This window comes from Cnephaeus nilssonii (assembly GCF_951640355.1).
Source record: "Cnephaeus nilssonii genome assembly, chromosome: 17".
Taxonomy (NCBI): domain Eukaryota; kingdom Metazoa; phylum Chordata; class Mammalia; order Chiroptera; family Vespertilionidae; genus Cnephaeus; species Cnephaeus nilssonii.
In genome coordinates this window covers 36,858,100-36,872,565 of record NC_137088.1, presented here as the reverse complement: position 1 = coordinate 36,872,565, position 14,466 = coordinate 36,858,100, and the positions used below count along the sequence as shown (strand labels likewise).

Sequence of the window (14,466 nt, the reverse complement as noted above, 5' to 3'; positions counted from 1 at the left end):
TTGTTTAACTTATCTGCAGTTTTGCGTTTTAAAAAAAATTTTTTTTATTGATTTTAGAGAGATGGAAACATTGATGAGAGGGAAACACCAGCTAGAACACATAATTTTTTTAAAAATTGATTTTAAAGGGAGGAAAGGAAAGGGAGAGAGAATCATTAATTGGTTGCCTCCACACCACCACTGGGGATTAAGCCCGTAACCCGGGCATGTGCCCTGACTGGGAATTGAACCACAACCTCCTGGTTCATAGGTCGACACTCAACCACTTAGCCACCCGGCCAAGCACATAACTTTTAAAATTATAGTCTCTTACTGTGCCTAATTTACAAATTAAATTTTATCATAGGTATGTATGTACTAGAAAAATCATTGCATACATAGGGTTTGTTACTATACATGGTTTTAGGCATCCACCAGAGATGAGGGGGATTATACTAAAACGGAAAATTTCAGGAAGTTTTGCAATTATGTTATTTGTTATCAAGCACTTTAATAAAGGTGAATCTTTTTTGTTTTTTCCTTAGGAAAATTTACTTTCCATTTTATTGAATTTTAAAAATTTAGATTAAAAATACAGAAAGTAAATTTTGCATTTATCATGTGATCTTTAGATATGCACAAAGAGATCATAAATAAAATCACAAAGTGAAAAGTGGTTGAATTAAGACCATAAAAAGTAGAAATTTTTGTCACAAGTATGTCTCATGAATTAAAATGACAAACTTGAGAAAAATATTGACTGATTCTGAAAAAAAAAAAGGAAAAATCTAAAAATGGTCAGTTGAAAACTAGGCTAGGATTATAAAAGGTTATTCCCAATAAAGCTAATACAAATGTTTAATAAATGTAAGAAAAAAATGCTCAACATCATTAATAATTGATCAAATAAATTTGAATTAATATGATAGTACTTTTAAAAAACTCTGTATTTAATTTATTGAGGTGACTATATCAAAGCCTAAGCAACTGTTTGACCTTTTGATCGGTAGCTATAACGTGCACTGACCATTAGGAGGCAGACGCTCAATGCACAGGCATGGAAACATGGAATAGACTGATGAATCTCAGCGGGGAGGGCGGGAAGAGAGCAATCAAAGATCTTATATGCATACTAGAACCAGCCTGGTGCACGGATTCGTGCACTGGTGGGGTCCCTTGGCCTGGCCTGTGGGGATCGGGCCGAAACCGGCAGTCCAACATCCCCCGAGGGGTCCCAGATTGTGAGAGGGTGCAGGCCAGGCTGAGGGACCCCACTGGTGCACAAATCCGTGCACCGGGCCTCTAGTGGTTAATAAAATTATATAGGTTTCAGGTGAACAATTCTATAGTACATCATCTGTATATTGTGTGTTCATCTCTCTAAGTTGAGTCTCCTTCCATCACCATTTATCCCCCTATATCCTCTTTACTCCCCTTCACCCCCTTTTTCTTTGATAATCACCATACTGTTGTCTGTGTCTGTGAGGGTTTTTTTGGTTTGTTTTTTGTTTTTGTTCTTGTTGGTTTTTGTTTTTTTTATTTCTTCAACTTTTTCATCCAGAAGTTGAATTTATTTTGAGCCTAGTGCTTAAGGATTTCTTTTCAACATTCTTAAAATCGTTCTGTTAATTTTTGTCAGATATTCCAAGGCTTAATCTTTACTTGGAACAACATGGCTTTGGGAATCTCACCTGGGCTGGAATTTGGGGTCTGTCATTTATTGTGTATCATTGAGCAACACATAGCCCCACATTTTTAAAATGGGAATTGTTGCAAAAACTCCATAAAGTTGTGAAGATTAAATGAAATCATAATAATAAAAGACCAAGAGGCATCATGGCCAAACGAGTGGTCACCAGGAGGTGCGTGGAGCACCTCTCGGCCATAACAACCTAACAACCGGTCGCTATGACGCCCACTGTGGCCAGCGAATGGCCCCATCAGGGGGTGGGGCCGGTGGCCAACCTCGTGGCCCCTCCCCCCTGCCGGCCTGTCCCTGATCGGACTCTCCCACCCAGATCAAGAGCTGGGCCTGCCAGCCAAATGCCCTCACCCCCCATCAGCCTGCCCCACCACGATAGGCCTGCAGCCCCTCTCTCCAGCCGGCCCGCCCCGATCACGTACCCCCATCTCGATAGGGGGCAGGGCTGGGCGGCCAACCTCCTGGGTTCCACATCCCACCCAGCCAGGCGTGAAGGGAGTCAGTCTGGGTCTCTTGTGTGCTGGGCCTCTAGTAAAATATACACTGAGTGGCCAGATTATTATGATCTCTGAACGCATAATAATCTGGCCACTCAGTGTATGTATGTATATATACATGTACATACACACACACACACACACACACACACACACACATATGTATATATTAGAGGCCCAGTGCATGAATTCGTGCATGGGTAGGGTCCGGCCAGCCTGGCCTGTTGGTCAAACTCCTGGTTGAGGGGACAATTTGCATATTAGCCTTTTATTATATAGGATATACACTGAGTGGCCAGATTATTATGCGTTCAGAGATCATAATAATCAGGCCACTCAGTGTATAACAAACCAGTTAGATAAACCATCCACCCTACTTTTTTTCCCATTTACCACCCCTTGTATGAAAATTTCTGGGTCATTCACCTCTGAATTTTAGCTTCGAACTTGAATGTATGTGTAGTTGTCACAAAATAATTCCAGCTCTGCATTTCATGAGTAGGAAGTTTTTCTCTATTCCTGGTAATATGCTCCAATTCTAATAGTATCCTCCACTGTAGGATCTCACCACCAAGATCATGCAGCTGATCAGTATTGCTCCAGTGTACCTTCAGCATGACTTTATCACCAGCCTACCTGAGATCCTAGGGGATTCTCAGCATGCTGATGTGGGGAAAGAACTCAGGTGGGTAAGCACCTTGTTGCCATTCTAAGCAAGGCTCCACTCTGGGAGCCTTATCACTGCATTGTGAAAACAGTAATAGTAATGTGTTCTTTTTTATGTAAAAGAGGATGATACCTGCCTACAATAAGTAGGATGCAGGATTTGACTTGTTTTTCTAATAGTATATATTTAGTAGCCCTATTTACTTTCTTTTAAAGTTCTGTCTGTTGTGAATATGCAATCTGGCTTAAGATTAGTTATATAAATTTTGTCTGTGGAGACTTTTTACATGTTCCCTTTGTTTCCTTAGCATGTCCTCCACCCCAGGGGTCCTCAGTCATGAGTACACATCCAAATCATTTGTGAAGCTTATTCTACATTCTTTGATTCCTAAATGATTCATTCTAATGCACATTGATGCATCAGATCCATTGCCAAGACTCACTACTTACTATTGTTTATGTGAAAAATAGTAATTGTGCTAGGGCAGTAATTAAGAGGAGAACAGTATCCTTATGTAATAGTATTTCTAGTTTGTGTGTTTTTTAATATATTGATTTCAGAGAGGGAAAGGGAGAGAGAGAGAGAAACATAATGATGAGAGAGAATCATTGATCGGCTGCCTCTTGCACAACCCCCATTGGGGATCGAGCCTGTAAACTGGGCATGTGCCCGTGACAGGAATCAAACCCGGGACCCTTCAGTCCACAGGCCGATGCTCTATCCACTGAGCTAAATGAGCGAGGACTAGTGTTTCTGTTTTAATGCTACTTCACTTATCCTGGAAGTAGTAGTTTTTAAAAATCTGGTTTGTAATACTTCATTTTCTCTAGCTGTCTGCAAAGCTACCTCAAAAAATGCTCAGGGATTTCTTGTCTTTGTGCTTTGGGGCAGGATGTTCCCTCTGACTATAGCACTGTACCGTCCACTTTGCCTGCTTAATTCCAGCTTGTTCTTTCGGGTAGCCTTCTCTTAGAATCTATCACTGTCCTTCTCTACCCTTTGTTCCTGTAGCACCCTGCACATATATCTATCATATTTATCACATGCCATTATAATTGTAAGTTTTCTTTTTCCTTTTCTCAGGAAGGATATGTACCAAACTCAATAGTGGGTTTCCTTTGTTTTGGGTAGTGGGGATGCTAAGGGAGGACATCTTATTTCTACTCTGTTTGAATTTTTTATAATGAACATGTATTTTTTTAATCAGAACAATTTTAAAAAATATATTTTATTATTTTTACAGAGGGGAAGGGAGAGGGATAGAGAGAAACATCGATCAGCTGCCTCCTGCACACCCCTACTGGGGATGTGCCTGCAACTAAGGTACATGCTCTTGACCAGAATCGAACCTGGGACCCTTTAGTCCGCAGGCCGATGCTCTATCCACTGAGCCAAACCAGTTAGGGCCAGAACAATTTTAAATGAAACATACTATGAACAGATTTAATGGGAAGTAAGTATAGCCTTTCTTCCCATACTCTGAGTGATTTTCCCCAAGTTGTTATCTGCCCAGCTCTGATGAAAGTTGCACAGCTTTTCCTTTTTCCACCATTCACAGTGACCTTCTAACAGAGAATACTTCACTTACTGTCCCCATCCTGGATGTCCTTTCCAGCCTCCGACTTGACCCGCAGCTCCTGTCTAAGGTAGGGAAGATTCTGCTCTCCAGAGCAGAGCCAACTCTCTCACCTTCTACAGCCAGTGTCAGTCAGTCATTGCCTGGGAGCAGTCGTATGTAATGAAAATTTCCTTTTGAAACAATATTGAATGACATTTGATCTCTTTTGTTCTTTTTTTTTCCCCTACCCCCCAACCCCGTTCCCCTCTTTTGTTCTTTTCAATGAATTTCATGTGTCATACTATAACAGGTTCACTGCTATGTTTTAAGCAGTAAGTTTTAGTGGTAATCTATGTTGCTTGAATATTTACAAGCTGCTCTCCATAGAAATAACAATTTTTTATACTTTCCTCTAGCCAGTGGAAAATTCAGGCTCCAAAATATAACATGATAGCACACATTTATCACTGTGGTGTTAACAATTGAAAGCTTGTAATTTGGAACAAAGTAAAATATTGATGTTTTTGTTCCTGAATTACATGTGAGAAAACTTAGTGAGAGAAATGATTTTTCTAATTTTACCTACCAAGTCAGTATTAGGTTGAAGTATTAATCTGAAATGTTTAATGTTTTCATGTTTTTTATGTTTAGGTCCGCCAGTTGGTAATGGGTAAGCTGTCATCTGTCAAATTGGAGGACTTACCTGTGATAATCAAGTTCATTCTTCATTCCATAACAGCCATGGATGCACTTGAGGTAACCTATTATTTCCCAACTAACATTAGTAGGGTGCTAGACCCTAGAGCAGTGATGGCGAACCTATGACACGCGTGTCAGCACTGACACGCGTAGCCATTTCTGATGACACGCGGCCCAGCGGCCGCATGCCGAGGATGAAACATTTGCTGCTCCTGAGGATGAAACATTTGCGAAATAATGTTTTTTCCTCAAAGTGACATACTACCAGAGTTATGCTCAGTTTTTTGGCGAAGTTTGACACACCAAGCTCAAAAGGTTGCCCATCACTGCCCTAGAGAGTACAGAGAAGTGCAGTGGTGCTCTTGTGAAATTCATCAATAAAAAAAGGCTAACCTAATCCGACCGGCATGGGTCAGTGGTTGAGCGTCGACCTATGAACCAAAAGGTCACAGTTCGATTCCCCAATCAGGGCACATGCCCATGTTTTGGGCTTGTTTCCTAGTAGGAGCATGTAGGAGACAGCTGATCAATGATTGTCTCTCATTGATGTTTCTCTCTTTCTCTTCCTCTCTGAAATCAATTAAAAAATACACACACACATGTGTGTGTGTGTGTGTGTGTGTGTGTGTGTGTGTATACACACATATATATATGTATATGTATATGTATATGTATATGTATATGTAAATACATATATAGAAGACTAACCTAGATGAAGATAAATTACTTAAATTAATAGGTTCTAATTGCTCTTTTCTGTCCGAACTAATTTATAAAGCTCATGAATCCAGATGGTATGCAGGGGAGCTATTGACCAGATTTGTTGCTCTATATAAGCTGCTACAGGATATATTTACTATTTCAGTGTAATACCTCCAAATTCTGGGATTTTGAATGGTATGACATACTATACTTCTATTAGCTATTTTCATCAACTCTTTTTCAAAATGCCTTGTTTAATATTTAATAATCCTATTTCCTCAGTCTTTCAGGACATTGTTACAGTTCCTTTGAGAGAGTGGACTGTGCCTGTTTGCTATGCACGAACAGAATACATAGATAATACTTACTTTCCGCAGGTAATTTCTGATCTTCGGGAGAGGTTGGATCTGCAGCATTGTATTTTGCCACCACGGTTTCTGGCTTCCCAAAGCAAGATGAAAAATAAAGGCCAAACACGGTATAAGCTTATCGACTATTACCATCCTTTTTCTCACATAAGCAAGGAAAGTTTTCTGATATTTATCCTGAAGCCAGGACAGTAGATCTTAATATTTACAACTATAAAGAATGGCAGTAATATTATACTCATGGAATACTGTACATTTTTTCAAGTCCTATCCTCCTATATAATAAAAGGCTAATATGCAAATCAACTGAACGGCAGAACGACCAGTTGCTATGCTGTGCATTGACCACACTTAATGCAATAGCTGCCCCCTGGTGGTCAGTGCTGCTCAGCCAGAAGCCGGGCTCACGGCTGGCAAGTGCAGCAGCAGTGGCAGGACCCTTTCCTGCCTCTGCGGTAGCACTAAGGATATCAGACATCCCCCTGAGGGCTCCCAGACTACAAGAGGGCACAGGCCCGGCTGAGGGACTCCCCTCCCCCCGACCCTGAGTGCACAAATCTTGTGCACTGGCCCTCTAGTGTGTGTGTGTGTATTCTCTTGGCTATTCACATCAATCCCACATAGACTGCTATACAAGTTTATTAGCCATTTACACATGAGGTTGTGATTTGTTCCAGGCTACATGGATAAACAAGAACCCAGGTTCCTCTCTGTTAAGTGGAAGAATGATTTTATTCCCTTTTTGCTTCTTGTAGTTCTTCAGGAAACCAAGAAAACAGCGATGAGGACTGTGTTTTTCTTATTTTTGACATAATAAAGTCAACTGTTAGATATGAGAAAACCATTTCTGAAGCCTGGATTAAGGTGAGTGAGCTCTTTGGAACTTTAAATATTAAGGAGGAAATGGGTGGCAATTAGTAATAGATATATAAGTAAAGGTAAATTGAAATAAAAGTCTTAAAAGTCATTTAAGAAGAAATGATAGATGGTGGTTGCTTGGTTCTCAAATAAGAGAACAAGGCATGTTGAATAAAATGAGAAGTATTCTACTAATGTGTTGTAATATATTTGTGACCCTTGTTTTTCCAGGCAATTGAACACATTGCACCAGGGTCTGAACATAAGGTAATGTTCACGTACTATGAGTTTTAAGTATTAAAATTAGTGAAATTGGCTAGTGTTTTTTTCCTTGCTCCCTCCAGTCATCCCTTCTATGTCTTCTCTAGCTGCTCTAATGAAAACAAGCTGTCTGGGGAAGATGATATGAGGGGGTGACTTGCCAGATGGTCTTTCCTGCTCATTTATTCTGGCAATAAACTAAGCCTAAAATATCCATAAGGGAAAATGTTAACATTCCAAATGAGCATAGTGCATTGCAAAGAAGCCAAATCCTGCTGCTGAGGAGCTGAAGACTAGAGTCACCTGGATCATCAGTTAGGTCCCTGTATCTGTCTGATTGTCTTCCCTCCCACCAAATAGAATTGTCAAGTTAATGGCATTCCCATGTTTTACTTCTCTTTGCGTATGTAAATCTGACCAGAGTGAATCCATCCACTGTCAAGGCAGTGATACTGAATCTCTCTTAATTCTGGAAATGTCGTCTTCTGTTAAGAAGTCAGATGATTGAATTTCTTTTTTTTTTAAATAAGTTTTTGTTGATTTGAGAGAGAGAGGAAGGTAGAGAGAGAGAGAGAAAACATTGATCAAAGAGAAACATTGATTAGCTGCCTCCTGTACACTTCCTAACAGGGATCAAGCCCACAACCTGGACATGTGCCCTGTCCGGGAATTGAACCATTGACCTCTTGGTACTGGAACGATTCTCAACCAAGTGGAAGGGAAGGAGGGAGGGGAGAGAGAGTCTTATTTTTAATAGCTGTATAATATTCTGAAAGTGCCTATCATAATTTATTTAACCGTTTTCCTTTGACAGATAGTCCAACTTTTCACAGTAATTTTTTTTCTTTTTTTTAAATTTTAAATCTTTATTGTTCAGATTATTACAGTTGTTCCTCTTTTTTCCCTCCATAGCTCCCCTCCACCCGATTCCCACCACACCCCATGCCCTTACCCCCCCCCCCCCCACTGTCCTCATCCATAGGTGTATGATTTTTGTCCAGTCTCTTCCCGCACCCCCCACTCTCCTTCCCCCCCCCCCCGAGGATTGTCAGTTCACTCCCTTTCTATGCCCCTTATTCTATTATATTCACCAGATTATTCTGTTCATCAGATTTTTTAGTCACTTGATTTTTAGATTCACTTGTTGATAGATATGTATTTGTTGTTCATAATTTTTATCTTTACCTTTTTCTTCTTCCTCTTCTTAAAGAATACCTTTCAGCATTTCATATAATACTGGTTTGGTGGTTATGAACTCGTTTAGCTTTTTCTTATCTGTGAAGCTCTTTATCTGGCCTTCAATTCTGAATGATAGCTTTGCTGGGTAGAATAATCTTGGTTGTAGTTCTTGTTATTCATCACTTTGAATATTTCTTGCCACTCCCTTCTGGCCTGCATAGTTTCTGTTGAGAAATCAGCTGACAGTCATATGGGTGCTCCCTTGTAGGTAACTAACTGTTTTTCTCTTGCTGCTTTTAATATTCTCTCTTTGTCTTTTGCTCTTGGCATTTTAATTACGATGTGTCTTGGTGTGGTCCTCTTTGGATTCCTTTTGTTCTGGGTTCTCTACGCTTCCTGGACTTGAAAGTATATTTCTTTCACCAGGTGGGGGAAGTTTTCTGTCATAATTTCTTCAAATAGGTTTTTAGTATCTTGCTCTCTCTCTCCTTCTGGCACCCCCATAATTCAGATGTTGGTCCACTTGAAGTTGTCCCAGAGGCTCCTTACACTATCTTCATATTTTTGGATTCTTTTTGCTTTTTGCTTTTTTGGTTGGGTGTTTTTTGCTTCTTTGTATTTCAAATCTTTGACTTGATTCTTGCGATCCTCTAGTCTGCTATTGGATCTCTGTATATTATTTTTTATTTTAGCCAGTGTATGCTTAATTTCTAGTTGGTTCTTTTTCATATCCTCAAGGGTCTCACTAAATTTATCGGTCTTTTCTAGAAAATTCTTGAAAAACCTTATAATCGTGGTTTTGAACTCTATATCCAGTAGTTTGCATTCCTCCATTTCTTTCATTTGTGACCTGTTTCTTCGTCTCCACATTTTGGCTGCTTCCCTGAGTTGATAGAGTGGCTTTGTGTACTAAGTGTCCTATAGGGCCCAGTGGCTCAGCCTCCCCGGTTACCTGAGGTGGACACTCTTGGTGCACCCCTTTGAGGGCTGTGTACAGTCTTGTTGTAGTTAAGCCTTGATTGTTGTTGGTATTACTGGGAGGAATTGACCTCCAGGCCAATTGGCTGTGAGGATTAGCTGTATCTACGATGGGAGAACTTCTGTACTGGAGACACCCTTATGAGGCAAGACTTGGCTTCAGTGGGGCTCTGGTGCTCACTGAGTCTGCCCCCTGAGTGTGTCCCTTATGGATCTGAGGAGTTGTAATCTGGATGGTCCCACTCTGACCACTGGGTACACTGGCTCTTGGATCTCCAAGGTGGTGCTAATTTAGCCTCTGCCTGAGGCCACCCAGCAGGAGCTATGGAGAGATCTGCAGATTCCTCTTCTTTGTTTGGGTTTTGGAGGTGCCCAGATGAGGCCCAGCTGTGAAGCAATGCAAGCTGCTGTGGGGCCTTGGGCCTTCTTTTGGATGTTCTGGGTCTCTCTGACTCAGCTGCGGTTTGATAGGTAAGTTTAGATTTCAAAGGACCAGGCCATTCATATGCAAAAGCCTCTGCACACAGCTTGGATGGGGCGGAGTCTCAGGGCGGAGCAAACAGCAATGGCTTCCCATCAGCCCTGCCCTAAGAGGCCCCAGGGTCTCAGTGTCCCTTGGTAATCGCTGCAAGCACCTCTGAGAGAAAGCCACCCTCAAGTTCCGCCTGCTGCCAGACAGTCCAGTTTCTCCCCATATGAGTCTGGGTCCCCAGAGTCTCACCCGGAACTGGAGTTCAGAGCAGTCGGGAGCTTGTGTTTCCCTGCGGATTGAAAAAGCCAGCCGCCTACTCAGTTGCCAGCCCTCTCTGCGTGCGTTCCTCCATACCTCTGCACTTTACTTCCGCAGCTCCTCTGAGTCTCAGTGTGCTTTTCTCTTCCCTTCTAGTTGTAGAATTTCCACTTAGCCAGCCTTCCTGTGGTTCTGGATGGTGTTGTAGTTTTGAAATGGTTGTGTGAGGTGGCAAGTTCAGGTGTTTACCAATGCCACCATCTTGGTTTCTCGACCAGTAATTTTTCTAATAATGAAAATATATACTGAAGTTGGCAAGTTGTTTGATCTTTTTTCTTTAAGAACTGTGAAGATATTTAAAGTTCTTTCTGTAATAATATCACTTTCACTTGTATCCCAATGTTTTCTTAAAATATACCAGTGGTTAATAGTCGTGGCACTTTATTTCTCTGAAAAATATTTTGGTATTTGTGGAAATGTAGGTGGTACTCCCATGGGTATGTTGAGCAAATGAGTGTCATCCATTCTCTGTTTTAATGGGGAAAATTGAAAACTGCTAATTCATTGTAGTAAATGTATGGATTTGTTAAACTCTTTTCCTATTGTTGCATATTTATTGACAATAGACATTTGACCTGGTGATGCTTCTAATCATCTATAGCACCAACACTCAGGCAAAGAAGTACATTGAGAGGGTGCTAAGAAATAAGATTCGATCAGGCTGCTTTCACAAAGATCTGCTGCAGAGTACATTCTATGTTCATTACTTGGTAAGTGTCAGAGAATCAGACAACATTATTGTGAAAGGTATAGAGAGGTCATTTTAACCTTTCCTACCCATTGTGGGAATCTTAACACCACTACCTTTGCTGGGTGTTGATCTTTGACAGGGAGCTTGGTATATTTCAAAACCTAGTAGGATTATTACTTACCTTGATGGAGACATTATGATGTTAATAAAACCAACATAAGATTGTTTTTTAACTTTTTAGTGAAAAGTTATTTCACAAAATTGGTTTATGTTGAGCTTAACATAAACCAATTAGACGTAAACCCCAAATTCCTTTTCATCGAAGGTATTTTAGTTCTCATCTTTTAATTACATACTTAATGTATAATGATTTTTAACCTAAAATGGAAGGCTTTACAGCTCCCATCTAATATTTCATCTTGTTAATTTCAGCCCATTATTCAAGCTGATTGAGACTTTCAAATCTTAACTGTCTAGCTCTGTGTTATCTGCAACTTGACAAACTTACCTTGTATATCTGTTTTAAGGTTTTTATTGTGTTGTTTTTTTTTTTTAAAGAATAGTTTATTGATTTCTAGAGAGAGAGGAAGGGAGAGAGAGAAATATTTATCTGAGAGCACAACACTGATTGGCTGCCTCTTGGACTCATTTTACTGGGCATGTGCCCTTTACCAGGAATCAAACCAGCAACCCCTGATGCACAGGATGACACCCAATCTACTGAGCCACACCAGCAGGGCCTAAGTAGTTTTTAAAACTCCCCAGCATACAGAACCAAAGAAATGCTAATAGAGACATAATCGTGCATCTGAACCATTACTATTTGACTATTCAACACTGTGACCTTAGGTGATCATTCCTGTTGAAATATAAACCATTCAAAGTAGGATTTTATAAGCTAGGAATGATGTTTTCAGGTGAATATTTAAGATATTAAGTGTATGCCTTCTTAGGAAATGGTAGCAGTGCTTTGGGGCTTGACTTAGAAACTAATGAAAATATATAGTTGGGCCTTAAGATTTTATATTTAGAAATGGATTTAATGTTTATATTTATATATATATACACATATACATATGTGTGTGTATATAATATATATTATTATACTAGAGGCCTGATGCACGAAATTCGTGCAAGGGGCTCAGCCCCCACCACCGCGGCTTCTAATTAGCATGTTACACTTTTATTATTATAAATATCTTTTTGTTAGTCCTCACCGAGGATATTTTTTCCATTGATTTTTAGAGAGAGTGGAAGGGAGGGAGGAACGGGGGGAGAGAGCAAGAGAGAGAGAGAGAGGAAAAACATCAATGTGAGAGAGACACATCGATTGGTTGCCTCCCACACGCACCTCAACTGGGCCGGAGTTTGAACCTGTAATGCGGGGAATCGAACCCAAGACCCTTCAATATACAGGCCAATGCTCTAACCATTGAGAACACCGGCCAGGGCAGTGTTTGTATTATTTTATCTTGCAGTTCTTTCTGTGCTTATTTCTGGCAATAATACGTGTTTTGGGCTATAATTTTCCAGAAAACAGAAACCATATATCATTTTATACTGTATTTTTCTCAGTAAAGCAGTTTATTGCTTAATTAAGATTTTCTTTTTATTGTAATGATATTGGTAAAGAAGGTGGACTTAATAACTGTTTTTTTTTATTCTTCATCCATTAATGCCTTCTTGGTAAGACAAGACTAGTTCTCTTCTTGATCTTTCAAAGAAATCCATTTAATTAGCATTGAACCTTGTAGATTGATTTCAAATCATAACCAAAGCAGAGCAAGCCTAATATATCACTTGGGGGTGCTGTATAATTGAGTGAGGAAATTGGGATTTAGAAGATCTAAATTCTAGTCCCAAGTTGGGCAGATACAAACAGTGCTATTAGGCTTGTAGTTTAACTTTGAGCTTCAAAGCCAATTCTTATTTATATGCTGAATCCTATTAATCTGGGGAGGGGGAGAATTCAGAATGATGAAGGATTATTCTGGGTAAAGCAAAGATTAAGGTTTCTTTATTTAACATGAGGGTTGACTGGGAGATATCTCACATTCCAAAAGGGTTAGCAATTCTTGGTGCTAAAACTTTTTTCTCTTTTCTTCCCCCTCAAGGTTCTTAAGGATGTTTGTCCATCCATTCTATCGCTGGCTCAGAATTTGTTGCACTCCCTAGACCAGAGTATAATTTTATTTGGCAGTCTCCTATACAAATATGCATTTAAGTTTTTTGATACTTACTGCCAACAGGTATGTTGAAATATTTATTTTGGAAAAGAGGGAACAGGGAAAAGGGAAGAAATGCTAGTTCAGGTGACTTGCATATGATCTGATGTTTATTGCTTCTTGGTTGAAAGCATTGAGGGAGAAAGAGCTCTGAACTGGGAATTGGGAAAACTTAGTTCTAGTGGATAGTCTCGATAAAGGGAAGAGACTGGATTGGAGGATCAAACTTTATGTTTTGAGCTCTAAAATTCTCTGAGTCTAAAATGAAGATTCAGATCCAGTATGCTCCAAATGAGCTGTGGTCAGGAAGCTTCAAAGTACAGGAATTGCAGTCTTAAAATTTAGCTGCAAATAATCAACTGACAGTTGATCCTGGAGTTTTCTAGGAAAAAAATGTGGCAAAAAACAAACAAAGGAGAAAGGCTGAGGGCATAGCCCCTGACACAAAATTTAATAATACATATCCACAGAGGGAGGACTGTACTTGTAGGAAGTGATTATGAAATCAAAGAACAAAGTGTCTTATTTTGTATTTGTTATATATTCTACTAGAGGCCTGGTGCACGAAATTCATGCATGGGGTGGGTGGGGGGGGCAGTGTCCTTCAGCCCAGCCTGCAACCTCTCCAATCTGGGACCCCTCGAGGGATGTCCGACTGCCTGTTTAGACCCGATCACATCCCTCTCACAATCTAGGACTGCTGGCTCCCAACCGCTTGCCTGCCTGGTTGCCTGATTGCCCCTAATTGCTTCTGCCTGCCAGCCTGATCACCCCCTAACCATTTCCCTGCCAGCCTGATCGACGCCTAACTGCTCCCCTGCCAGTCCGATTGCCCCTAACTGCCCTCCCCTGCAGGCCTGATCGCCCCCAACTGCCCTCCCCTGCTAGCCCAGTGACCCCTAATTTCCCTCCCTTGCCAGCCAGGTTACCCCTAACTGACCTCCCCTGCCAGCCTGATTGCCCCCAACTGCCCTCCCCTGCAGGGCTGATCCCCCCCCCAACTGCCCTCCCCTGCAGGACTGGTCCCCCCCAACTGGCCTCCTCTGCAGGCCTGGTCCCCCACAACTGCTCTCCCCTGCAGGCCTGGGTCCCCCCAATTGTCCTCCCCTGCAGGCTTGCTCGCCCCCAACTGCCGTCCCTTTCAGGTCTGGTCCCTCCCAGCTGCCCTCCCCTGCTGGCCTGATTGCCCACAACTGCCCTCCCCTGCCGGCCATCTTGTGTCCACATGGGGGAAGCCATCTTTGAACACATGGGGTGGCCATATTGTGTGTTGGAGTGATGGTTAATTTGCATATCACCTCTTTATTATATA

The 14,466-nt window shown here is 41.0% G+C and overlaps 1 protein-coding gene across 5 annotated transcripts in view; it reads left to right on the top strand.

Moving 5' to 3' along the window:
• FANCD2 (FA complementation group D2) overlaps positions 1-14,466 on the top strand; it is a 104,449-nt gene that overhangs the window by 48,207 nt on the left and 41,776 nt on the right. For all 5 annotated transcript variants that reach the window (XR_013814829.1, XM_079794818.1, XM_079794819.1 and 2 more), the window contains 8 exons: positions 2,739-2,863; positions 4,404-4,491; positions 5,055-5,159; positions 6,182-6,282; positions 6,928-7,036; positions 7,262-7,297; positions 10,805-10,948; positions 13,044-13,178. Coding sequence is in view for 4 of the 5 variants with exons in the window: in XM_079794818.1 (XP_079650944.1) it covers positions 2,739-2,863; positions 4,404-4,491; positions 5,055-5,159; positions 6,182-6,282; positions 6,928-7,036; positions 7,262-7,297; positions 10,805-10,948; positions 13,044-13,178 (843 nt within the window). In the remaining variant the exon portion in view is untranslated. The remainder of the gene's footprint in view (positions 1-2,738; positions 2,864-4,403; positions 4,492-5,054; positions 5,160-6,181; positions 6,283-6,927; positions 7,037-7,261; positions 7,298-10,804; positions 10,949-13,043; positions 13,179-14,466) is intronic.